This window comes from Vombatus ursinus, unplaced genomic scaffold (genome assembly GCF_900497805.2).
Source record: "Vombatus ursinus unplaced genomic scaffold, bare-nosed wombat genome assembly UNPS02006212.1, whole genome shotgun sequence".
In the NCBI taxonomy this organism is placed as follows: Eukaryota; Metazoa; Chordata; class Mammalia; order Diprotodontia; family Vombatidae; genus Vombatus; species Vombatus ursinus.
The window spans coordinates 1-27,576 of NW_020945990.1; the positions used below are offsets into that span (position 1 = coordinate 1).

The 27,576-nt window shown below is 43.1% G+C and overlaps 1 protein-coding gene across 1 annotated transcript; it reads left to right on the forward strand.

The window, feature by feature from the left end:
* Positions 1–1,842: 1,842 nt before the first annotated feature.
* On the forward strand, positions 1,843–26,313 carry LOC114032962 (28S ribosomal protein S18a, mitochondrial-like). The gene is made up of 6 exons (XM_027848409.1): positions 1,843–2,002; positions 15,430–15,461; positions 17,287–17,394; positions 20,919–21,042; positions 21,503–21,572; positions 24,981–26,313. The coding sequence occupies exons 1-6, from the start codon at positions 1,891–1,893 to the stop codon at positions 25,123–25,125; spliced, it is 591 nt and encodes a 196-aa protein (XP_027704210.1). The 5' UTR covers positions 1,843–1,890; the 3' UTR covers positions 25,126–26,313.
* Positions 26,314–27,576: the final 1,263 nt, after the last annotated feature.

Genomic DNA, 27,576 nt, shown 5'->3' on the forward strand with positions numbered 1-27,576 from the left:
GGCCAGGATAGAGTACAGTAAAACTACCACTTTCTTTATTCTGGCCACTCTGGCTCATTTAATGGTCACATTTAAAGGTCACATTAGCCTTTTCTCATATTGTTGGCATACCAGTCATATCTAGTTCTGCATTTGTTGAACTATATTATCATGTATTCATCTACATATGCACTTTGATAGGTGCTGTCGAGACACAAGTTCACAAATAAAGCATAAGAGATCTGGAAAGATCTGGCAGCATCTGAGAAACTAAGGCCCAAAGAGAGGGAGTGACTTGACACAGAACTAAAAAGTAATAGAACGGATTCTCAAACCCAGGTTCCCAGACTTCAAGTTCATTGCTCTTTCTACCATACTGCATTGCTTTAGACTGCAAACCATCACCCATATTCATGCAACCCTTATAGTTCATAAAGATCACACTTACCCACCTCATTATAGTGAAGTCCCTGGCAAAAGTAAGAGGCAGTATGGAGCAGTGGGAAGGGAATAAGCATTTATATAGCTTCTACTACATGCCTGGCACTTTGCAAATTTGATTCTCACAACAACCCTGAGAGGTAGGTGCTATTATTATCCCCATTTTACAGTTGAGGTAACGGAAGCCCATAGAGGTTAAGTGGCTCACAAGGCAGCTAGGTGTGTCAGTGGATAGACTGCCAGGCCTGGAGTCAGGAAGCCTTATCTTCCTGAGTTCAAATCAGATACTTACTGAGCCCGGGCAAGTCACTTCATCCTGTTTGCCTCAGTTTCCTCATCTGTAAAATAAGCTGGAGGAAATGGCAAATCACTCCAGTATCTTTACCAAGAAAACCCCAAATGGGGTCACAAAAAACCAAACATGGTTGAAAATGATCGGGTAAGGGCCCTGGGAATCCCCCTGCCCCCCCCAACTGTCCTTGAAGTTCCATACCTGGTCAAGTCTCTGGCATTGGCCTGAGTCATCCACCCAACCCAGTAATCCTCTCAACTGGCCTTTCATTGGGGCCTACACCCAATCTCCCAATTCTCTATTACCTCTAACCTAGCCCAGCCCCACCCTCCATTCCATCTAGACTCCATTGTCCCATGGCCACTTGGTCCAGGTCCCTAGCATTTGTCCAGTGTATGGTTCCTTTTCTGTTACTTCTCAGTTACCCCGGCGTACTGACCACTCCCATCCAGATCTTTCTCCTATAAAAAGAGTCTCCTCTACCAAAGGGCGGATTTTTAGAATTACCCCAACCTTGACTGGTGTTCTAATAAATCCTGTCTCTGGCTGAAAGAAGGCTTGGGTGGAATTCATTAGAGGCAGGACCAGCCTTGCTATTTCGGGGTCCCAGCACCCCTAAACCTAAACAAAACGACCGAACAACAAAACCAGGGTCACACAGCTAGTAAATGTCTGAGACTGGATTTGAACTCAAATCTTCCAGACTCCATCCAGGGCCAGCACAGTGCCACCTTGCTGCCAGTGGAAAGGGTGTCCTACAAAGAATAAGGAAGCCCAGCTTTTGCCACCATGGGCAGGTCACGTCATCTCTTTGAGTCTGTTTCCTCTTCTGTTAAATGGGGGAGGGCTCTGGACCAGATGGTATCAAAGGTCTTTTCTAGATACTACATTCCCGGATAACCTAAGAGTTGCTGCGGACTAACCAAGGAGAGGTGGGCGATGCTTGGTATATTTCAGGAGGAAGGCTGGCCCTGGGACGAGGGAATGCAACAAAGGCAGAAGCCCTCACTTTCCAGCGCTTGTCTCCCTACCCCCACCCCAAGTGGGAACTGGAGGAAGAGAAACCAAGATGGCGGCCCCCATGCTGAGGGACACCCTCTTCGCCAGTGCGATTGCGTGCCAGCTGCCCCGGAAGCGGAAGAAGCGCAAGAGCAAGGCGGTCACAGGTGATCTTCACGATGGCGGCCTTCAGGGTACTGTTGTCAGGTTGTAGGCGGCTGCTCCGAGGTTTCCTAGAGGGGCCGGCTCAAGTCAGTTGGGCTCGGCTTCCGGCCCGGGGCCTCCGAGAAGGTGAGTACGGGGCTCCATTGGCAGCCTCGGTGGCCGCCATCCAACGCCACCCTTCTCTTACCTCTTCGCGCGCTCTTCCTGCAGGTGTTGCTGAGCTGAGCCAGAGGCCGCGCGCTTCTCTCCAAGGCTCTTATTCCTGCGCTCCTCCCCGCCCCCACCTCCTTCAGTTCGGGGTCGCGCGCTCTCCGCTTTCTCTCGCGCCCCGCCCCCTTCCCCTAGTGTGGAGTCTCGCGCCCCCTCCCTCTCCTGGGGTCGCGCGTTCCCCTTTCTTCTCGCGCTGCTCCCCCCCCCCCCCCCTGGGGTCACGCGCTCTCTACTTTCTCCCGCGCCCGGTTCAGGGGTCTCGAGATCACACCCCCCCCATCACCCCGCGCCTCCCTTTCATCGTGGTGGCCCTGAGGCCGGTGACCCAGGATTCCTTTCCCCTTTTCTCTAGAGCCACCCCTAATCCCGGAATACCCTGTGGGACCCCGAGGCTGCTCAGTTTGTAAAAGGAGGGGGGAAGACACGGCCCTTTGGTCAGTGGTTGCTGTTGAATCTCCAGGATTGCCCCAGCAGCTGTGTGAACGAGAAGTACAGCTGACCTATCCATCTCTACTCTGTGAATACCCTCTGGATTTACTCTCTGGGGAGGCCTCATAAGGGTGTCCAGGCTCTGACCTCTTCCAAGTAATCAGATTCGGTGACAGGGCTTTTTGCCGTTTCCTTTGGCCTCTTCTTCCTTAAAATGAGGAGGTCTTTTGCATTGTTTCTGAATAGTTTTCCCTCTTATTTTGCTGCTGCCTCCAGCAGAGATTCCTTAAGTCTGGGAGGCAAGGACTCGTGGGTCCTTTCTGAAGAGACCACAACTCACAACGTGCCAAGCATATTACCTCTTCCTTTCCCAGAGGGGAGAGGGCCTGGTTGGAAGAGCTTTGAGCAGTTTCTTAGAATAGAAAATCAATGACTGGACTGACTGCCTACTCCAGGAGCTGTGGAAAGATGCCTTTGGAAAGAGAGACACAGAGAGAACGCAGCGACTGTCCTGGAGTACCTTGGAGTCTAACACCAGGCACTGAAATGGTTACAGAGAAATAAACATTACCAATCGATGGGAAGAAGGATAATGGAACCAGGATGAGCTGGTCTCTTGAAAGACACCTTGGAGGGGTACTTTGAAGAAGTGCTTCTCTACATGTTATTTTCCCTTCCCCCTCACTTAAGACCTTTGAGGGCCAGGTCCGTTTTCATTTTCTTTTTTCACATCTTCAGCAAATTACCTGGCACATAGTAGGTGTACAGTAAATGCTCATTGATTCAATGATTGATTTAAACTTGGAAGGGACACTATACATTATATAGGCCAACGCCCTCATTTTACAGATGAATAAACTGAAGTGGCTGAATGACTTGCCTAAGGTCACAACATTAATGAGTAGTAGCAAAGTCAAGATTTGAACTAAAGTTCTCTGACTCCAGAATCAGTGGGGTTTTTTTTCACTACCATATATTGCTTTAAAAAAAAAAAGAATACGAAGCTAAACTACCTTCAAAGCTTACACAATGAGCTTGACCAGCCCAGCTAATGTATGAGCATATTGTTGCATGTAGATTATAAAATTCTAAGACCCCCTTCCCTTGCTGAAAAAGATCGTGTTTTTTTTCCCAACGAATTAGAAAAGGATAATTAACATGAGTGACTGTATGTGAAATACTCATCTAATATATTTGAAAATATCCCTTCTCTTAAGGTCACAGTAAGACTGAAAAAGAATTATGTGGAAGAGGGGGTAATTATTCGATTTTTGTTACCCCCCCCATATGATATGTTTGGTTCACTCTCTTATCTACCTGCTGTCACTAGCCTTTCAGAAAACATTTACCATGGCCAAATCGGTAAGTAAAGGATTTTTAGATAACAGAACATAATCATAAACAAAAAAAAAATCATACGGTGTCACTTTTCCAGCCTAGGTTGATAAAGGGAGACAGATCTGAACTGTATCTGGGAATGGAGTCTAGCCAGAAGCAGCATTCTAGTGCAGGGAGAGGCTGTGTATTAGGACAGGAAGAGGTCCTAGATCCAGCACAGAGGAACCCAATGTGCACAGTACAGGAACAAGTTACTGAATTTAGAGTCACAGATTCTGGGCAGGTGGAGGAGACGTTGGTCCAAGAATGTTATTCCAGAGTGAGTGTTGGACCGTTAGTCTGTTAACTGAGCAAGGAGCAGCGTTGTAGCCCTTGACCTCAGGAACAGAATGGGATCTTAGATCCTCCCACCCCCAACTGAAGTATACAGGGAATAACCAGGGTAGGAATCCAAGACTAAAGTGAAGCCTTCAGTTCTGTCACTCTGAACCAACAGAGCTTTCCAGCTAGCTCGGTGTGGTTGAGTCCAGTACCCCGCTACCGGGATTTCAAATGAGGAATATCCACAGGCATGTAGCTCATTCCTAAAATGAGCTAAGGAACAAGAAAAGCTCAGATTTGGTGGGGGGGGGAGCAATCAGACTTTGCCCAGGACTTTGCCCATGTTGGTTGAGAGCACTGAAAGCTTGCAGGTCCTCGGCTTGAGCTGTCCTTGTGTTATACTGGAATAACACAACACTTAGTACGTCCAGGAAAGCAGCACAAGGCCCTACAGGACATTAGCTCAGCCCTTACATTCGATTCAGAAGTTCACAAAGCCTGGCCCTCACATAAAGTCCAAAGTCAGGAAGTAGGTTGGAAGAATGAACAGACAGAAAAGGAATTCTACCATAAAAAACTGATGGTTACCAGGATACTCAAGATCCAAACCCAAAAGATGAGATTGACTCGAGTACTTCTACAAACAAAGTTTCAGCAAAAACCATAGCTTGGGCACAAGTTGAACTAGAATTCCTGGAGGAGATGAAATAGGGTGTTTTAAATGTTTTTTATAGATGAAATGAAAGCACTAGCAGGTAAAAATGGAAAAAAAAATGAGAACTGTGGAAGAATTTGAAAGGTTGGGACAGCTAGGTGGCAAAGTGGCTAGAGCTCTGACCTTGGAGTCAGGAGAACCTGAGTTCAAATCTAGACTCAGACACATAACACCTACTAGCTGTGTGACCCTGGGCAAGTCACTTAATTGCCTCACCAAAAAAAAAAAAGAATTTGAAAGGTTATTAAACAGCTTGACACAAGAGATACAGAACATTACCAAAGCAACAAACTCCCTGAAAATTAGAATGGATCAAATAGAAGTTAACAATTCTGTAAGACAACGAGAAATATTAAAACAAAGACAAGAGACTGGGGGGAAATAGAAGAAAATAAAATATTTTGGGACAGGTAGGTGGCTTAGTGTATAAAACACTGGCCCTGGAGTTAGGCGGAACTGAGTTCAAATTTGGCCTCAAACACTTGATGCTTACTAGCTGTGTGATGCTAGACAAGTTACTTAACCCCGTTGCCTAGCCAAAAACAAGAAACAGAAAAAATAAAAGATTTCATAGCAAAAACAGCTGATTTGAAAATTAGGTTGTGAAGAGAAAATTAAAGAGCCACTGGATCTCCTGAAAGCCATGACCAAAATTAAAACCTACTCATCACGTTTCAAGAAATCATTTAAAAAAAAAAAACCTACCCAGATGTCTTATAGGGGTGGGAAACCTGTAGCTTGGAGGCAGCATGTGACCTTCTAGGTCTTTGGGTGCAGCCTTTTGACTGAGCCAAATTTTACAGAACAAATCAAAAGATATTGACGGGATTTGTTCTGTGAAGTTTGGAGTCAGTCAAAGGGCCATATGTGACCCCAAGGCTGCAGGTTCCCCACCCCTGTCTTAGTACGAGAGGGCAAAGTTAGGAATAGAAAGAAAACACTGGTCACCTTCTTTAAAAACAAAACAAAACAAAAAAAACCCTAAAATAAAAACTTCCAGGAACATCATAGCCAAAGTCCAAAGCTTCCAGATCAAAGAAAAAAATATACTTCAAGCAGCCAGAAAGAAAGAATACCTAGAAGCTACAGTCAGGATCATACATGATAGAGCAATCACCACGATGAAGTAGCAGAATTTGAAATACAGTATTCCAAAGGCACAGGATATAGGCTTATAGCCAAGAATAACTTAACCAGCAAAACTACAGGGAGGGAAATGAGCAGGTAATGAAATAGGGGACTTCCGAGTATTCCTGATGAAAAGAACAGAACTGCATAGAAATTTTGGAGTGTAGAAACAGGAATCAAGAGAAACATTAAAAAGGTAAACATGAGCAAACAATTATAAGGCCCTAAACAAAGATAAACTTTTTACATTCTCATTCCAGTGCCTTCCCTGTGTTGATTATCTCCTATTTATTCTCTTTATAGCTTGCTTTGTTTATATTTGTTTCATGCCTTCTCCCTCATTAGATTGTAAGCACCTTGAGGGTAGGGATTTATCTTGTTGTATCTCCAGTACTTAGTACAAAAACATAGAGGGTACTTGATAAATATTTATTGGTTGGTTGACTATCAAGGGTCATAAAAAGTCTAAATAGACAAAGGACCTGGGAATGATCCTGTTATGTTTTGATAATTTTAAAAGAAGAATGGAAAGGGAGAAGAGAAATATACTAGGGAGGAAGGGAGAGGAAGAGTGGGGAAAAGTATCTCACATAATCATGGTGTATAAGTAGAAGTCTATATAAACAGGGAGGAAGGGGGAAGGAGGGCAGTTGATACTTGAACCTCACTCTCATAAACTGGTCCGAGGAGGAGAAAATACACACATAGTTGGATATAAAAATACATTTTACTCAACAGGGAGACAGAAGGGAAAGGGAAGAAGAGAGAGAGTAGATTAAAGGAGGGATTATTTCTAAGCAAAACAAATTCTTAAAAGGTGCAAAAATAATTATAGTAGTTATTTTTGAGTGGCAAAGATTTGGAAACTGAGGGAATACCCACCAATTGGGGAATGGCTGAATGAGTTATGGTATATAAATGTGATGGAATACTATTCTGTTGTAAGAAATGATGGTGAGAGTGGTTTCAGAGAAATCGAGGAAGACTTGTATGAACTGATGCAGAGTGAGGTGAACAGAACAAGGAGAATCGTTTACACTGTGACAATGTTATAGAGACAAATAACTTTGAAAAACTTAGGAATTCTCTTCAGTGCAATGACCAGTCATGATTCCAGAGGACTCCAAAGAAACATGCTACCCACTTCCAAACAGAGAGGTGATGAACTCAGGGTTTGAATTGAAACTTTTTTTTTATGTGGCCAATGTCGAAGTTTTATATATGTCAAGAATCAAGTTTACATTTGACTATACAAGTCAAGGGGGTTTGTTTATCATGAGGGGTTTGGGTTTTTTGTTTTTTTGAGGAGGGGATGGGAGAGAGAGAAGGGGATTTTTGTTAATTGAAAAAAATTTTTGACTTTTTAAAAACTATTTAATATTTTATTCCCCCTCCCCAATTACACATCAAAACTGTTTTTAACACAGTTTGACTTTGGGATTGGAACAATTGGGGTTGAGTGACTTGCCCAGGGTCATATAGCTAGTAAGTATCAAGTGTCTGAGGCCAAATTTGAACTCAAGTTCTCCTGACTCCAGGGCCAGAGCTCTATCCACTGCATCACCTTGCTACCCTATATACTTTTTCTTTCTTTACTTTTCTTGTTTTTTTGTTTGTATTGTCTTTCACCACATGACTATCATGGAAATATGTTTTGCGTGACTGCTCATGTGTAACCTATATCAAATTGCTTGCCTCAGTGGAGGGTGAGGGGAGAGAGAGAGAGAGGGAGGGAGAGAATTTAGAACTCAAAAAATTTTAAAGACATTTTGAACATTGTTTTTACATGTAATTGGGGAAAAATAAAATATTAAATTTTTGAAAATTTGAGCTCCAAAATCTCTGTCTCCCTCTCTCCTTTTCTTCTTTCCTCCCCTCTCCCTTCTTTGAGAGGGCAAGCTTATACAGTGCAGTTTTTGACCTTTTTTTTAAAGGATTAGGGCTAGGCTCAAGGAGGAGTTTTTACTGTTGCTGGTAAAAAATGTCACATTTCTTCCTGGACAGCTACAAATCATTCCTCACCATAGCTTCAGCCAACACTCCCTTCCCCTAGCTTCTGAATATGTGTTGTCTTTCCTTATCTGGTTGTAAGCTTTTTTTTTTTTTTTTTTTTTTTTTTTTGGCTAGGCAATGGAGTTAAGTGACTTGCTCAGGGTCACACAGTTAGTAAGTGTCATATGTGCCTGAGGCCAGATTTGAACTCAAGTCCTCCTGAATCCAGGGCCAATGCTCTATCCACTGAGTCACTTAGCTGCCCCAGGTTGTAAGCTTTTGAGGACAAGGGACTGTCTTGCTTGTTTTCAGTTCCCTGATATACTGTAAGCATTTAATAATTTTTTTTTCATTCATTCATCACATTTCCAACTATGTTCTCAGTTTTGATCATACTTGCTTGCTGTTCTCTGTGAAATATTCACGTTTTCCCAGTAGTAAGTGTCCGTTCCCACACATGAAGTGTTCTCCCTCAACCAAATTATTTGCCTTCCCAGTGTCAAAACTCTACTTAAGACCTTGTCTTTATGTAGACTTTTGAAAATAGTCTCACTTAGGTGTTGGCTGCAGTTTCTATAGAAACATCTCCTAATCCTTGATTTCACTCGGAGCTCTCATCTACTCCCATGGATTTAATTGCCATCTCTATGTTGATGATTCTCAAATATACCTATCCTGCCCCAGCTTCTATGCTGACCTCCAATCTCACATCTCCAAGAGTCTTTCAGATATCTCAAACTGCATGTCCAGTAGATGTCTTAAACTAAACATGTTCAAAACAGAACTCATTATCTTTCTCTCTAACTCTCCTCACATCTAACGTTCCCTGTTACTGTAAAAGGTAACACTGTTCTCCCAGTGTTTCAAGCCCACAACCTAGGAATCCTCCTGGATTCCTCACTCCCTCTCACTCTCCATGCCCAAGCTATTTGCCAAGGCCTATCAATTTCACTTAAGCAACATCTCTCATATACTCCCCTTTCTCTTCTCTGACACTACTACCAGTCAAGTGTGGGCTCTTGTAACTGGATTATTATAATAGCGTGCTGGTGGTCTGCCTACCTCAAATCTCTCCCCTCTTTTATCAGTTCTCCATTCAGCCACTAAACTGATTCTCCTAAAACACATCTGATCATATCACTCCCTTACTTAGTAAACTCCCTCTTACCTCTAGGATCAAATACAAAATACTCTGCTTGACATTCAAAACCCTTTGTAACCTAGCTCCCTCCTACCTTTCCAGTCCTATACCTTACTCCCCCGCCACATGTGCTGCTTCAGTCCAGTCATACTGGGTTCCTGGTTATTCCCTGTGCCTGGAATGCTCTCCCTTCTCAACTCTGCCTCCTAATTTCCCTGGCTTCCAAAACCCCACCTTCTGTAGGGAGCCTTCCCCAGCCCCTTTTAATTCCAGTGCCTTTCCACTGTTAATTGTTTCCTATTCTGTCTGTAACTTGCTTGTACATATTTGTTTGCCTCTTCTCTCTCCCTATTCGATTATAAGCTCATTGAGGGCAGGGGCTATCTTGAGCCTCTTTTTGTATCCCCAGTGCCTGGCACATAGTAGGTGCTTAATAAATGTTGGTTGATTGATTGCCTACCACGTATCCTTCATCTTTCCTTACCTCATCTTATATTTTATTCTTCTGAACGTACTCTGTAGTTCCATGACACTAGCTCTTTGCTGTTCCTCAAACACAGCACTCCTCTCTTCTGACTCCGAACCTTTTTGCTGACCTCTCCCTCATTTCCACCTCTGGGCTTCCCTGGCTTCCTTCATGTCTCAGCTAATCTCCCACCTTCTGAAAGAAGCCTTTCCCAGTCCTTTTGAATATCATTGCCTTCCCTCTGAGACTCCAATTCATCCTGTGTATATCTCGTTTGTGTAGAATTGTTTGCATGTTATCTCCCTCATTAGACTGAGCTCTTTAAGAGCAGGAACTCTTTGTTTTTTGCCTTGCTTTCTGTCTCCGGTGCTTAGCATAATGCCTAGCACATACAGAGTAGGTACTTCATAAATGCTATTTGACTGACACTTTCCTGCTTATGATATTAAGCACTTAGAGTGTATAGAGTTGCAATTATTCATTATATTTGCGTTTATCACATGTTTATGTTCATTGGAGCCTCACCAGTTGTTATTTGGTATAATTTGATTCATTTTGGACCCCTCCTTGGAATTTATTTACCAAAGCATTAACATGACCTCTTTATAAGGCCTTTATACTTGGACTCCTTGATTGTATTTGTTTTACTTCCCTTTCACCCTCCAGGGCAAGGACTGTATAGTCTGCCTCTGTAATTCTTTACCCTATATGGTACAATGGGGAAAATTATGACATGATTTTAGGGCAGATTATTTAATGTGCACGATTAATGCCTAGTCACATTGAGAAGTCCTTCCTCTATGTTTCTGTCACAGCCACATCCTAGCATACAAGGAGAATACTATCTTTCTTAAGCCTTTTATCCATAAGTCTCTAATTTTCAGAATCCTTTCCTTTCTCTGCCCTTCCCCCCATTCAGTTTGAATGGGTAGTAAATGGAATAGCAGCCAGGAGAAAACTGGATCTCAGGCTTTGTTTGGTTCTGACATTTTTTGTTTTGGGTGATGAATATCTCAGAAATATTTGATTTCTATCTCTCATTTTTAATGGTTACAAAATGTCTCATTGGATTTATTCCAGTCTCCAGCCTAGTCCTTATCCCTTCCACTGAGAGACCTCCCCTATCAAAGGTCAATTCTGGTTTGACAAATTATCTCTTAGATAAGTATCTGCCTGTTGTTTTACCCACTTGCCTATAATAAGATGATTTATTGGCTTGCATTTGCTGTGTGGGGAATCTCTAGAACAGTGGAGTTTGCCATGTGCTTTGATCTGTTTTCCAGGGGCCAATAGGATGACTTCAGGGTTTGGTTCATTGCCGTAAGTGGTGTGTGTTTTGTTAGGGTTGTTTACCTCATGGTTGGGACCCAAGTGCCTCCATAGACAAGTGAACACATATTTATCCAATTTCTGTTTCAGTGCATTGTGCTTTGCTCTGAGTTGGGTGGTACCCTCATCGGTCTCCTTTTGTTTCCCATTGTGGTTCTCCGAAACGGGCCGGGTCCCACCCCCAAGCCCCAACCTGTTACCCATGACTTGTCCTCAATCCTGCCTTCAGCTTGGTTTGTACATCTGCAGATTTTTCATGGTACCTTGTTTTCATTCAGCCCTGTGCTGGGCCAAGGATGCCCTTTCTTTATTTTCCTTGTTGGAAATCCTATTTGCTGGTAATGTCACTGTTCAGTGAACTCCGATGTTTCCCACCAGTTCTGTAGCTGTGCTCTGTTCCATACCCATGGGCCAATTGAGTTCCACTCCTCTCTGATTATGTATTTATCAGGAGTCTGATCAGATACTGAAATGTTCTCTAAAGGGGAAACTACAGGGCTGTTCTGACCATTTGATACTGCTTATGCTTCTGATGTTAAATCTGAAGAAGGAAATTGTGGGGTAATGAGCCTGCCTGCATAGTCTGGTCTAGAGAGAAAAGGAGTAACAATTGTAGGTAGTTTCTGTGTCCTGTTAGATGGGAATCTCAGAGCTAATAGATCCTCAGTGCTCTAGGCTTCTCGTTGGGTTATGATATCCTCACTTATTTCCCAATGCATTCTTTTTTGTAAATTTAAAAAATTTTTTAAACTTAAATACAAAATGAGAAGGGTGGGACGTTGTCATGTATACAGCAGAACATAAGAGGGGATTCAATATAAAATAATAAATTTCCATTTCAAGAAAATCTATATAATAAATAAATACTACATACTGTTTTCAAAGCTAGCCAGCTTTTCATTGCTTCCTTGTAGGTTTTCTTTTGTTTTCTGCTGTGTACTTTTTACTTCATTTTTTTTACTTTCCCTTCCCCCTCACCCTAAAGAATATATATAATATGCATAGGTATTTATAAACATACACATATGCACTCATACACATATATGTAAGACTGTACTGTGCTTATTTCCTTCCACTTATCTGTTTCTCTGAAGGTGGATTGAATCCTCCTTCATAAGTCTAAGTCTTGTTTTTCTAAATCAACCAGCTCATCATTTTCTACACTACTACCATATTCCAAATCAGTACCATCCTAACAGAGAGATTGCCTGTGAAAGTTTTTTCCCAAGTTTCTGCATTCCTTCTATTCTTGGCTACATAGGTTTTATGTATACAAGAAAATCTTAATTTAAAATAATCAGAATTATCCATTTTATACTTTAACAGTGCTCTTATCTTATGATATAATTAAGGTCTAATACTGCTGAATCTACTTCCTTTACATCTTTTTCCCCTGGTTTCTTTGAAATTCCTGACTTTTTGTTCTTCCAAATGAACTTTGCTATTGTTTTTTCTAACTCAGTAAAATAATTTTTAAGTAATTTGAGATGACATTGAATAAATAGATTAATTAGGTAAAATTGTCATTTTAAAAATTATATTGGCTTTACCTACCCCATGAACGATAATATTACTTCAGTTATTTAGATGTGACTTTATTTGTATAAAAAAGTGTTTTATATTTATGTTCGTATAGTTCTTGTGTCTGTTTTGGCGGGTATACACTCGGGTATTTTATATGTCTAGTTATTTTAAATGATCTAAAACAATATTGAATAATATTGCTGATATGTAGTGTACTTTCTCTATTTTTCTCTTTTGATTAAATCTATTTTAACTTTAACTTTGTCTGAGATCTTGATTATTACCCCTGCTTTTTTTTAACCTAATAAATTCTACTCCAGTCCTTTATCTTTATGTGTATCTCTCATCTTTATAGCAACATATTGTTGAATTCAAATTTTTAATCTGCTGTCCACTTCCATTTTATGGGTAAATTCATTCCTTTCACATTCTAAGCTACAATTACTTGTTTATTTCCTCCTTCCTATTTTTCTGCACTTTCTCACCCTATTTACTGTATCCCTTCTCACTCTTCTGTTTTACTTCTGTCCGCTACCTTGCCCTCCTATTCCTTAACCTACCCACCCCTCCAAGAGTCCCTCTTTTATCCTCTCCTCACTCCTGTTCTAATCCCTTGCCCTCTTATTTCTTTCTGAATTTAGAAGACTTTTATACCCTTCTAGATATATATGTTGTTCCCTCTTTAACACATTCCCAATATTACCCTCCCTCCCCCATACTAGCTTCTTCTATATCAGTTTTTTCTTTTATACCTCATTTGTGTGAGATAATTACTCCTTTTTATCTCTTCCTACAGTTTTTTTTTTTAGAATCACCCCATCATACTCAGCTCAGCCCCAGCCTTTCTTTCAAACTACCCAAATAATAACAGTCACAAAAGTACTGCTGATATTGTCACATATAAGAAGTAAACAATTTTTCTCCTGGATGTTACATGTCAAATTTTCCCTTAAGTTCTGAAGGTTTTGTCCCAAAAACCCAAAAGTCTTTTAATTTGTTAAATGTCTTTTTTTTTCCATTCAGAATTATACTTAACTTTGCTGGGTTACCCTTAGCCGTAACCCCAGTTCTTTTGCTCTACTGAATATAGTATTCCAAGGCCTACAGTCCTTCAGTGTAGTAACTGCTAGGTCTTGTGTAATCCTTATTGTAAGCTCCATGATATTTAAATTGTTTTTTTCTTGTTGCTTCCAATATTTTCTCCTTATCCTGGGAGTATTATTTTTCCTTAGTCTGTTCTCCAGATCAGTTTTTTTTTCTAATGAAATGTTTCAGTTTCTCTTCTATTTTTTAATTCTTTTGAGTTTGTCTTATTATTTCCTGGTGTCTTAGAATACCATTAGCTTCCCCTTGCCCAATTCTAGTTTCAAGAAATTTTTTTCCTTAAGTTTTTGAGTCTCTATTTCAGGTTCTTTGACTTTCTTTTCATAATTTTCTTGATTTTCTTGGATTGCTCTTATTTTTTTCCCTAATTTTTCCTCTATCTTTCGTATTTGGTTTTTAAAGTCCTTTTGAAATTCTTCCAAGATCTCTTTTTGTGCTTGGGACTATTTGACATTTCTCACTGAAAAAAGAGTGGCTTTTTTAGCTCCATTATATTCCTCTGTATGTGAACGCAGACCCAATGCCATTTCTTCTCTCTCTCATTTTTAGTACCAAGTCTTTTCTTCGTGCTGGATGGTTTCAGGCAGTAAAAATGGGTGTAATAGGTCCACAGTAGTTGAAGTGCCATGAAGATGTGGTTTTAGTGGCCTGGAGGGTAGTCACAGCCTGGTTTATGTGTCCAAGGTTTTTCTTGGGGAGGTGAAGGGACTATAAAAATTGGTTTAATTACAAATGAGTAGGAACATATCAAGAGAGTAAAAAAGGCTCTTGTGTTATCTCCTACTTGTACAAGTTGCCTGAAGTTGTAGAGTCATAAGACTAGATTTAAATTGTAGTTCCTACCCTTACAAGCATGGGTAAGTCATGCCATCCTTCTGACCTTGCTTTGTAAACCTTAAAATTTCTATGGAACTATAAACTAGGACTGTTATTTCAGTATTCCTTTTGACTTTGCTAGAACGGTCACCCTGCTATCAGCTCATCCTACTCTGACTGCTTCAGCAATGACAGGCAAGAGAATAGAGAATTAGTCGTTAGTCCCACAAGTCTTCCAGGGGCTCTCACTGAATTGGTATGGCTTTTGTAGAGCTCTGGTGAAGTAGATGAACTTCCTCTTTCTTACTCCTACCTTCCATCTCCCTGTGTAAGTATCATGCTACAACTCTGCAAAGAGATTGAAAGGGCTAGGAAACTAAAGAGTTTTACCTCTTCTTGTACTGCAAACCTCTACAATCTGTCTCTATGAATATTAGCAATGCCCTTCTCTCATGAGTATGTACTCTCACCCACTATGGGCCTGTTAGGAGCTAGATTAGTATGATCCTTGGCTCTTGGCACTTAACATTTGCAAACTCTTAGAGGCTGTGGACCTTTTTTTCTGTAATTCTCTTTGCGAAGGGCTAAATGCCATTAGATAATTACTAAAGTCTCTTCAGTGCTGTTACTGTAAAGAGACTCAGGTGATATTTGTGAAGGACAGCAAGGCAAGTCATCCCCCAAGTCCTCAGAATCTGTTGTCATTTAGAGAGAAATGTCAGAGATAAAGTGCTTCTGGATTGAGAGCCAAATGAATTTCAGCATGCAAAGACCCAAAGAAATCTTCCTATCAGCTTTTTAAAGGGAAAGGAAATTTCAGGGGGGACCATGTAGGGCCCATAACCTCTTAAAATCCCAAAGTGGGAGCCAAGGCAAATCCGATAAGCATTCTCTTTTCAAAGTTGCCCTGGATGGGCTCATGGGAGCTCACAAGATCTATGTTCTACTTTTTGCATGTGTAAAATTTGAGCTTTGTGATTTGAAACTTTTCCTGTTTCTTATTAAACAGCTGACCTCATTTTTCTCCTTTGTCTCTGTAGTGGTGGAGATCCAAGAAGGGAAGACAACTATTGTAAGTATCATAGCATTGGCTCGTTGGAACTTCTGTCATTCTTGGAACTGCTGAGTCATTACATTATTACATTATATTATTAGAAGACTAGCCCTGATTGGGGACTTCCTGGATCCAAAACCAGCTCTCTCTGGGACCATAAATCCTAGAACCTGCATCTTTCTAGCTGTGGATTGTCATGGCTTAGTCAGAAAGTCTCTAGGCTTGGAATGAGATACTGTACTTGATAATGGCCTGGATTCACATTGCCCTTTAAATTACAAAGTCACTGAGGTCTTCGTCGATGTTATATTTGGCAGGTTATGGAATTTTCAGTTTTCAGAAAGAGAAACTGAGGTAGTAAAACTAGAGAGTCTCACTGAATTGGCCCAGAGCCAGAAACCTATACTGCAGCTCCTTTCCTATCTCCTTAAAAGCTGTTTTTTGTAGTAGTACAGTTGAGGAATAGTATCATTTGTGCACATTTGCCTTCTGTCAGACGCTGTGGCCTGTCTCCTCCATTACTGAAATTTTTAAGGTACCAGTGGTTAGGCCCTCTCAAGTTAAAGTCATTGGGCCAAGATTCCTTAATTTTTTTTTAAAATCTGTTCTCACTGGTTTCCATGAAAGCCCCACAACTAGAGCCCTTCAGAGAGCTCTCAAGGGACTTGAACCCACAGCTCAAAACGATTTCTGCCCCACCACTCCATCAGCCAGCCGTGGTGAGGTCAGTTGTCCTGTAGAAAGCCTGGGTTCCCGCCCTTTGTATCACCAAAAAACCGGCGCGTGTCATCACTTTATACCCCAACACCAAAAGCATGTCTCCTTCATTTGCCCCTGTTTAGTTATGGAGTAGGGCAAATATTCATTCTGAAGACCCCAAGCCAGAAGGATCAAAACCATCAAGCTGGGAGATGGGAAAAGTTTTCTTTATTCTCCAAGTGAATCTGAAGAAGGCACGTATGCATGGCACTGGATCTGGAATTCATCACAAAGTCCTGTGCTTCTGCAAGCTCTGTTAATAAAGTGTTCCCTTGTGTCCTGCCATGACTCAGCCTCACTCAGAGTCTTACCTTTTCTCACAGCCCTCAAGCCCCACACCCTCCATGTTCTAGTCACAGACTCTGGCCCCTTTTTCCTTCTGACCAGTCGCATGTCTGTGAAAGGTGCAGGTTCTTAGTGCTGTCCTTGGCTCTGCTTCCACACCCCACGATTTCCTTCTAGCATTACTTTCTACCTCCACTTCCAGTAGGAGCTGGCAGCTGGGATTGACGGCTTGTTGCTCTTAGCAACTTCAAGCCTACATTATAACAAGCAGAAAACATAAACCAGGCCAAGACTAGTTGAACTCATTTCTTATATGACCTTATCTGGTTTTGAAAGGTGACGTCCATACCAATGAAGCCCTCTTCCTCCAATCCCCCACCTTGATATCTTTGCCCCTGAAAAGGGACAGGTGGGTTCTAATAGGCCAATGTAGTAGCATGGTTCTATGGCCTGTTCACAGTTTTAAAATGTTTTATTGATGCCTGGGGGGGGGGGGGTTGTCAGTATTACTTCCAATGATTCTTCTCTTTCTCCTCCCCACCAGAATCTTTCCTTGTAGCAAAGAAAAAGTTATAGTCTATTCATTTCTAACTAACCAAGGGCTAACTTGTTATCCTCTATTCAGCAAAAGTGTTGACACTTCAGGCTAGAGAAATTTGTTGAATCAGGTACTGCCAATAGACCTTCAATAAAGAGAGCTGCTCTTCAACCCCAGTTTCTACATCATAATCCATATTTACTGTCTATATTATATAAGATGTTTTATTCAATACTTGACCTCTCCCTTTCTACTTCTTAGATTGAAGGGCGAATCATAGAAACTTCCAAGGTGGTAACAGATCCTCCTAACCCCTCTGGCCAGTGCCCAATCTGTCGTTGGAATCTGAAACACAAGTATAATTATGTGGTGAGTGCACCTTCTGACTAGGTTAGCCCAAAGAGAATTAGCCACAGGTACAAGTATCTCTTACACTTGTTAAGTATGACTTGGTCCTCCTGTTTGCCTATTGCTGCTCGATGTAGAGAGGAGAGAATTTGGTCCAAGGTTTGACTGAGGATTAGGGATACCTGGGTTCTTCACTCTAGCCCTTCCTGTGTTGGTTGTGTTTCCTCATCACATTTTGTTTGGGTTTCTCCCATAACATATATTTGAGGACACCCAAATGGGCTAGACAGAATACTTCCACTTCAGCTACAAAGAACCTTCCTTGCTATCCAGGAGTGGTTTTGACCACTGCTCTATGTTGCCCAGCAGCTATGACATTTTTCCTTACTGTTGGACCCTGATACCTCTGTCACTTTGAAAGTAACCATTTCTAGAGGAGCTGGAGGTTGGGGTGGAGTGGAAGACTCGGTGACAAATCATATCTTTAATGAAAACTACCTTGCTCCTTAGCAATTTCTGAGTTTTCCATGACATGGTAGACGATATGGATTCTGGGCTAACCAACTCCACAAGAAACCAGACCTAAAAAATAAATGCATCAAGTAGGCTTGAACTGAGACAGATGTTTCTTGGCCCCTTCTGAAAGGGTCCAAGAACCACAATCCAGTCATGTGGTGAAAGGGTAGCATATACCTATGAGGCATAATAACCCAAATGATTCTCCAGGGTGGTCACCCCTTAGGGCCACCTGGAGTAAGAAGTTTGATAACCCAATTGAAATGCCAGGCCCTCCTGTTAAGTGGTGCCTAGATTTAGCTTCTTATGTCATATGTTTGGTACTAGGGTTGGTGATACTGCTCAGAATGCAGCAGCATTAGAGGGAGGTAAGAGCCCACACCTGCCCAGCTACCAAACACAGGCATCAGTGCCCCAGGGGCACTCTACCTACTGGCTTTTCCAGGAAATGCACAGCCCGTACTTGGCTTTGTTTTTATCCATCAGAAGAAACCCAATCCCCCTGTAAGGTGAAGGCTAAATTTGTTTTTGCTTTCACCCCTTCCACTCAGAATGTACTCGAGCTACATAGAGCTAGCTCACTCAGCAGTGCTTGCAGGGGGCTGGGGCTGTGAGTCTGGCTTATTAGCCCATGTTAATCCAGTCCAAGTTGTTTTCATCAGATGTTGAAGATTACAGGGGTGGGAACTGGGGGCCTGTGTCCCTCAGGAGCTGTCCAGTGATTAAAGCAAATCTGCTGTTACACAGCTTGGCTCCCGGCAGTGCAGCAAGTTAATTTCATGGAACATGACCACTGAGGCTGGTGTGTCAGGCCCCTAGAGGAGGGGTGGAGGGGTAATTTTTATTTAACCCCACTTTGTGTTCTCATGGCATTTTCCCAGCTACACAAGATTCCAGGATGTCTTCCTGTCTTGTGGCTGATTCTTATTGTACTTAACCCTGGGTTCCCTCCAAAGCAGCCTGAGAAGCTGGACAAGCCTAGCAGAAACATGACAGGCAGAGTGAAAACTAGCATAGCACATACATCTTGTCACCATGGAGGAAGACGATGATGATTCCCTCCTCTTACCCCAGACCCCTCATACTCTTCTCATTCACAGCCTTTGCCCACTCCAACTCCCACTGAACATGTAGCTGGACTCAGATGGTACCTTACCAAGGCATGTCAGCTGTGTATGCCCTACTTTGTCATGTTTTGGCTACAAAGGTAGTCCTGGGTTTCCTCCATCCCATCCCATGCCATGACAACAGTATGTCATATATACTTTCCATCTAGGAAAAGAGATCCTTCATATTCCCAAATCCCATCAAAAGCAATGATTTAGCAAAAGAAGAGAACTAAACTCTAAAGAGGGTACTTCATATTACCTCTCTGAACAGATTGTGGTATATGAATAAATGGAACATTATTGAACTGTAGGAAATGACGAAAGATACATATGAACTAATACAGAGTGAAGTGAGCAAAGCCAAGAGAACAATTTATATAACAATAATAATGTAAACAAAACAACTTTGAAAGACTCAGACTTAACTTTTATTTAAAGACGATGATCCACCATACCTCTGGAAGACTTATGATGAAACATGTTAACCACCTCCTGATAAAGAGGTTTTTGACCTTGGCCACTATGTGGATTTGTTTTGACTATGCTTGTTACAAGGTTTTTATGTTTTGTTTTTGTTTTTTTTCTCTAGGTTTTTAATTGAGGGAGGGTTAGCAATAGTGATCCCAAAATACAGGGCCATTGAAAACGTGAAAAAGAAGTTCAGAAAGAAGCACAAACTAGCAAGGCAGTTTTGAAAGTAATGTACAGATATTTTTTAAGTTGCTGTTTTTAAAGCAAATGGTTTGAAATGGAGATTTACCATTTCATATACAAATCTTTTTATGTTTTGTTGTATTTATGAAAATGCCCTTTTTTGGTGTTTAAATTCATAATAAAATTATAAAGAAATGCTTTAGTTCCTAAAAAAAATTCCTACCTCTGCCCTTTGAATAGAATTGGCCTTTTTTTATTTAATTTAATTTTTTTTATTAATTTATTTTTAGTTTTCAACATTCACTTCCATAATAAGCTTTTGAGTTTTCAATTTTCTCTCCCTCCCTCCCTCCCTCCCCAAGACATTGTGCTGTCTGATATAGTCTCTACATATACATTCCTATTAAACATTTTCACATTAGTTATATTGTAAAGAAGAATTAGAACCAATAGGAGGAACCACAAGAAAGAAGAAACAAAACAAAACAGAAGGGAAAAAGAAGAGCAAATAGTATGCTTCGATCTGCTGTCAGACTCCATAGTTCCTTCTCTAGATGTGGATAGCATTTTCCATCATGAGACCTTTGGAGATGTCTTAGATCCCTGCATTGCTGAGAAGGGCTAAGTCTATCAAAGTTAGTCATTGCACAATGTGTCTGTTACTGTGTACAATGTTCTCCTGGTTCTGCTCACTTCACTCAGCATCAGTCCATACAAGTCTTTCCAGGTTTTTCTGAAGTCTTCCTGCTCATCATTTCTTACAGCACAGTAGTATTCCATTACATTCATGTACCACAACTTTTTCAGCCATACCCCATTTGATAGGCATCCCTTCAATTTCCAATTCTTGGCCACCACAGAAAGAGCTGCTATAAATATTTTTGTACATGTGAGTCCTATTCCCATTTTTATGATGTCTTTGGGATATAGCCCTGGAAGACCACTTGGTCTTTTATTTTTGAAAGAAAGCCCTAGAGTAGGAGCTCAGGGCTCTTGACTTTATTAATAGGATTCACCAATCTCCTGTTGACATTTGGGATTTAACTTGGGCCTGACTGACCCATTCCTGTCCTCAGAGGTCTGGGATATGAGTACAGTAGCAATGGGCAGATTTCTAATGTCTTATTACACCCTGGCATCTGTGAAGACAGGAGTCTGAGTGACAGTAACCTCTGTTGATTGTCTTACTCTGGGTTCCCAAGTGCTGGCGGTCAGCCAATCCTGCCTTCTTTTCTACCATCCTACCTCTCTTTCCATGCCCTGAAGGATGTCCTACTGCTGAGTCAGTTCATCCGGCCCAATGGGGGAATGCTGCCTCGGAGAATCACAGGTCTATGCTTGGAAGAACATCGGAAAGTGGAGGAGTGTGTGAAGATGGCTCACCGGTCAGGTAGTTTGCACCCCTTCCTCCACCTCAGGAAGTGAGCCCCCTACTCAAAAATATTGGAGGCATAAGATATCCAGCTGTTCCCACAGTACTCCCTGTGTTTAGCTGGGATGAAAGCAGTTTTTGTTGTTCAGTCATTTTCAGTCATGTCTGATTCCTTGTGACCCCATTTGGGGTTTGCTTGGCAACTTCTCCAGCTCATTTGACGGATGAGGAAACTGAGGCAAACAGGGTGAAGTGACTTGCCCAGAGTCATACAGCTAGTAAGTGAGGCCAGATTTAAACTCAGGATGATAAGTCTTCCTCACTCCAAGCCTGGCACTCTGTGCTCCATGGTGCCACTCAGCTGCCCATGAAAGCAGTTACTCCGTCATAGAAGAGAAGTGTTACAGCTTGACCTTATCTCAGGAATTCAGGAGGAGCTGTACAGTAGCTTCCCTGACACGCGCTTCCCTTCCTCTAGGTCTGCTACCGAATCATAGACCTAAGCTTCCAGAAGGATGTGTTCCCAAGAAAAAACCCCAACTCAATCGGTGAGTGAACTGGCTACTAGTCATGATGGATGGCTGCAGCTAAGGACCTCCAGGATAGTCGTGACTCCCCTCCTAACATCCATTTAGTTACTTCATGGCCCCTCAGCGTTCACTGTGTAGCCATTGATGGCTCTATGGATTAGAAAGCATTTACTTAAAGAGGCCCACAGCCAAGGGAAGTTGAGGGTACATGTGTCTCTGATAGCAGCATAGTCAATCATCACCCCACATCCGGGGACACAGAGTTCTGTTAATTCCTGTTTCCTTCCTTTCCCTTCCCCCACTCAGCTGCAGTTTACATCGATCACGGTCCATTTGGCTTGGAGTATGGGTGAGAGAAAGACCCCTGGGATCCCTCCTCTGTCTTTCTATAAGGGAACTTAGGGAAGAGTAAGAGTTAGAGCTGAAAAGTACATCTTGTCAACTAGCCTTACTTATTGGGCATTAGTAGGTGTTAATCCCCTGTTTATGACATCACACTCTGTTGCCATGGGGATGCCAGAATAGTTTTCTGAACTTTTAATATCCTTGCTCTCTCCCAGCTCTGGGGTTACCAAAGGGCAGAAACAGACATAGGAAATGGTAGACAGTCCTCAAGATTTTTTGTGGTCCTGGTGTGACAGTAGATGTGACTATAGGAGGGCAGAGCTGTGTAGGGACTGACTACTTGAGTGGGAGGTTAAGCTCTGGAACGTGACCCACTCCTTGCCCTTATACCAGCTCTGCTGAAACGCAGCTGGTTTCCAAAATGGGCGGAAGTTTGTAACTTCCATAGAATTGTGCTCTGAGTTCTCTTTTTACCACCCAACCCTGGGATGTTTCTTTGTTGTAGATGTGCTTATTCAAAATTGTCTTTGGGTTTTTTCTGATTACCTCCAACCCAACTGTGTGTCCTCTTTCCCCTCATCTCCACCCCTGCTCTCATGCTGCTGTTGGCAGCTTACTCTCAATAAAGGAGCATGTGTGTCTGGCTCAGCTAAGGGTTTTCACAAAGCAAGACTTGTGCCTTCTTAGCTTCCTTCCTCATCTCCCTCACTCCCTGGGAGTGTCTTAAGGAAATGCAGAGTCTGGGTAACTGAAGCAGCAGCGAAACCAGTACATTTCTGCTATTGTAGAGAGACGGTGGGCAGGTGGCAGGGGTATTAATGGACCATGGGGCTTGTTTGGGATGCATCGTGTTGCTTCTGGAGGTAAAGCTGCATTAATTTTGTTAGCATGAAACTGCTTTGCCATAGCTTTGGCACCAAGCCCACTTCCACCTGTGCCTCCCACATTGGTAGCTTAAGTCATCCAGCAGCAGCCTGGAGGAGACATAGGACACATGTCAACCTCTTCCTGCCTTCTGCCCTACCCATATCTGCTGTGTGTGGCATTTGGGGATGGACTTCACCTCCTTTGGGCTTTGTAAAAGACAACAGTCAGTCCAAGGACACAATTCATCTTGCTCTCAGGCCTTTGAAGAAAGGCAAGAATCCCTCCCCTTAAATCCATTGTCCTTTAATGTGACACAATATTGATGTAGAGACTATAGGATTGCTAAAAGGGGCACAGAGGAAACTGAAACTTCCTTTACAAGGAAGGGCCTTGAGTTATATGTAGAGCCTTAAGACCAGCTGGAGGGGCAGCTAGGTGGCACAGTGGATAGAGCACCTGCACCAGCCCTGGAGTCAGGAGGACCTGAGTTCTCATATGGCCTCAGACACATGATAACTTACTAGCTGTGTGACCCTGGGCAAGTCACTTAACCCCAATTGCCTCACTTTAAAAAAAAAAAAAGACCAGCTGGACTTGGGGACCAAAGGAGGTCCCACAATGGTGTCTGAGCTTTATCGTTTCCTATTCTCCATAACTACTTTGCTTCAAGAGAGGTGGAAAGGTACTGATCTGAGACAAGAACTTGGATTGTTCCTGGAGTTTGGCTGTTCCCAGAGAGCTTACTGGAGCCCCTCCAGCCATTTCCCTTGCCAGCTGGCTACTCTCTGTGGCACTTACACTAGGCCCAAGGCTAGCTGGAACTTCACTCTCAGGTCAGATCCTTCTAGGGCAAAGGGAGAGAGAATAGCTTTGGGCCAGCAGCACCAGAGAAACTGCTTAGCTTAATGATTTGCTTGGGTACCTCAATCTATTTTTCCCAGTAAGCAATTACTTCCTATAGTAGACAGCAGTAAACATTCCATTTTCTCCCTGATCCAATCTCTTTTTCCTGTGTGCACAGTCTAAACAGGAATATAATCCAGGGAATTGTTAATGTGCAGAATAGCCAAGATGAAGTACTCTTCATCCTCAGGGGTCTGCCTCCATGTCCAGCCCCTCTCCTTGGTATATAGGCAGGTACCTCTGCTGGCTTCCTGGTTCCCCTTGGGATTAGTCCTTGGGGCCATCTCAGTGCCTACACCCTGTTCTTCCATTTTGGAAGTGGCTCCCCTTTTTCCCTCTTTGTAGGGCACAAAGAAGGGCAGCATCCTCATCTTCAAGGAGCCACAGGTCAGTGGAGCACAGTTGAAATATATCAGTTAAGGGGCTTTAGAGCACAGCTGGGTGAGGCAAGCATGTTGAATAGGAGCCAGGGCTTTCCAGGCATGGCTGGGGCCCTTTCTGGGGAGGCTAGCCTTTGCCATTGCTGAACCTCTGGAGCAGGCCGTGGCCCAAGTTTCATTCTGGACAAAGTAAGCCTCAACCCCACTATTGTGAGCCTCTTTTCCCGTCCTGGCCCTCTTCTCCACAAAAGAGACCAAAAGACCATGCCTAGAGTTACTTTCTTCCCTAAGAGTTGTAGGAACTTACCCATCCAGCCTGCACCCATAGCTCCCACCCTTTGGCTCTTATTCCTCATCGGGGAGGGGGCTCGGAGGTTAAGCACAGGCTATGGCTGCCCAAGGGAGCTGCCCCTGGAGCTGGAGCAACTGTCTGAGCCAAATGAGCAAGAGCGAAGGCCTTTTTTGCCCAAGCACTTATATCAGCCTCTCCTTTCTCTGCGGTCAAGGCCAAAAAGAATGACTTAGGATCTGAGCAGCCGCTTCCTCCCTTCTCTTCGCATACACAAACACTGACAATTCATGAAGACCAAGGAAGCATGTGGCCCTGTGCTGCCTGCTGACCCTGACCTCAGCCACACCCACTCAGCAGCTACAGCAGTTAGGAGCCCCATTTGTTTACAGCAAGCTTAGCTGTTTACTTCCTGGAAGTACAGAACTGCTCCCTCCCTCCCCTTCAAATGAGTGAAGCTGTGGTAGGGCAGCTCACTTTGATTGACCAGAGTAATGGTGGAAAAGCCAGTACACCTATTCTCCATAGTCCAGGTTGGTCAGAATCAAGATCCAGGTAGACTTTTTTATCTACTGCAGTACTCAAAATTAGTAAATTCCCCACAGGTCTTCATTATACTGTTCTGTCTACCTCCCTTTACAGGTACCTGACTCGTTGGGCTCCCCGCTCTGTCAAGCCCATCTTAAAGAAAGGTCCAAAATGGAACAAAGTTCGAATGGCTGTGGGCTCTCCCCTGCTTAAGGATAATGTCAATTACACAGGCAGACCCCTAGTGATGCACCATTGAAGAGAGGGAGTGGTTTCTAAGATGTTGGCCAAATCCCCAACCCCTGCTGATGGGAGCTGTCTCCCATTATTCCAACAGGAAAAGACTAGAAGGTAAATCTAGCCTAGAACTGCTACACACCCAAATGTTTTCAAAACTGGTTATTCCTAACCAAGATGTGGACAAAGGGAAAGGCAGTAATGATGCGCTCCTGATTCCAATGGAGCTGTGGGGAGGCCATTGGCAACTGCCATAAGATATCATGATCAGCTGTGACTGAATCCTTGGATTGAGTGATATAAGTATTACCCAAGAAATGTCATAAAACAAGACATTTGCTAAACCACTTGGTGTATGCTTACTTCTTGGGAAACTAGGTTGGACCCTCAGCATCAAGTTGTGAAGCTTGGAGACTTGGGAAATAATGGGATTGATATCCTATAATTGACAATACAAGGATTCCAAGAGGATGCAGTTTGATGTGTCCCCACCCTCTTCGTCTTGGGACCCTGATTGCCTATGAGTTCTGAGTAGGGGGTTGGGTTGAAGGAAGCAGAGACTAGAGACCTGTTCTGAGTGCAAGTGTCTTAGCTATAAACTTAAGTAATTTACCCAAAGACGGGATCCCAGGTGAGCTTTTCCATCCTCTGGGCATAATCTCCTGCACCTCTGCACATTTGCCCTTTGGCATCCCTTCCCAGGAGCATATTGGCAGGTGTCACCTGCATCCCTCCTACCTTCTGTTCTGTCACCAGAGTGGCCATCTCAAAGACTACAAGCATAGGAGGGAAGTAGGCAAGTACACTGTAAACACATAATAAATTCATGTGAGTTTATGAAAATATTCAAGTTTCTCTGCATATAAAGTAGTACCCAGGCTGAGGCACACCCCAGTCATAGCATGAAGGGCAAGTCTATGTTCTTCTCACCAGTGCCCACATAAATATAACCATGATTCTTGGTCCGGGGAGCATGGTAGAATGTCAGGCCTGGCCAGAGCAAGCTTCGAAGCACAACCAGTGCATTGCCCCTCTCCATCTGGATACTCCAGGACCCTGGGGAAGAGACAGACAGATAAGGAGGAATTGAAACCAGGGGCCTCTGAGGAGGCTTGCTTATGCTCAGCCAGCTGCTAGAAAAGGTTCCAGAACTGTTTTGTCCTGGTTCATATGGTTTCATTGGTAGGAATAAAGACAATTCAGTTATCCAGAGGCTGAGTGTTCAGACTTTTTACATCTCCTGAGTGCCTTTTGCCTACTTCGTTGTTCATTAAAACCTCTCTACCAAGGTGAGGGCAAAGGAAACGAAAAGAGGTGAAACTCCAACCAGTCCATATTGCTCATGTCAGCAACTGTAGATAAAGGTTAAGGAGAAGAGACTTAAAAAGGTAAATAAAATGGAGGTTTGAAAATTTGTAGTATTTTGGTACTCCTAAGCAAGACTTATACAGGCTGACATGAATGCACTCTTAACTGTCCCCACTTTGCTGCTTTCATCTTTCTTTTCTCGGAAGGGGGAAGGGGGTCCCTCCCATATTTTTAAATCCCAACTAACACCCTCCACACACACACACTCACTCATTCACACTCTCTCTCTCTCTCTCTCTCTTTTCCAAAAGCAGTAAAGCAAATCACCTAATAGAATGGCTATTGCTTCTTTCTTTCTCTCCTCTACCTTAGCGTCCTCACCCTCACTCAAACACTCTCCACCCCCCTCCCCCAATTTTTCCTACCAACCCCCTACAGCCTTAAGCACTGGTGATGTGGATAGACCACCAGTTCTCAGACTCTTGGCCATGTAAGTATAAAATCACCACCCTTTTTTTTTTGCAACCTAGCCAACTAACAAATCAGGATATCAGCTCTAGCTGGAGGGGACTGAGACCTAAGGCTAATTGGAGTGTGGGGGTAGGGATTTAAGAACAAGCCAAAATCTTTATCCTTCACAGTCCTTATCCTGGTTCCTTGTGCTCCCCCAAACAGGAGCACCCCAGCCTGAGGCTGAGTTCTGTAGCCTTGATGATGACTTGGCGGGAAGAGCCTGTCCCAGCTCCAGAATTGAGGGAGGGAGCTGCTGTGTGGGAGGAAAGAGCCTGGGAAAATCTCCTCTGGATGGAGATCTGGAGCTTCCTATTCCCCCTGCGCACTGTGGCCTCTCCCCCCTTTTCCCCAGCCCAGCCACAGCTCTACTCACTTTGCCAGAAAGGCAAACATTTTGAAGGTTTTGGTGCTGGACCAGCTAGCCCTGCAATGAGGTCTACTCTTGCAGCCTTCATCAGCTGCCAGCTCAGCCAGGCTGCCTGGCTCCAGCTGCCCCAGCTTCCCACGGACTTTCTTCGGCCATGGCCTGCCCTGGCCATACCACACCCAGAAACCCTGTACATGGCTCAGCATGATCCCCCCCACCCCTAAGGGGCCACCCTGCCTTTGGACCCAACCGACCGACCGCCAGTAACCCCTAGCCCTGCCCAGG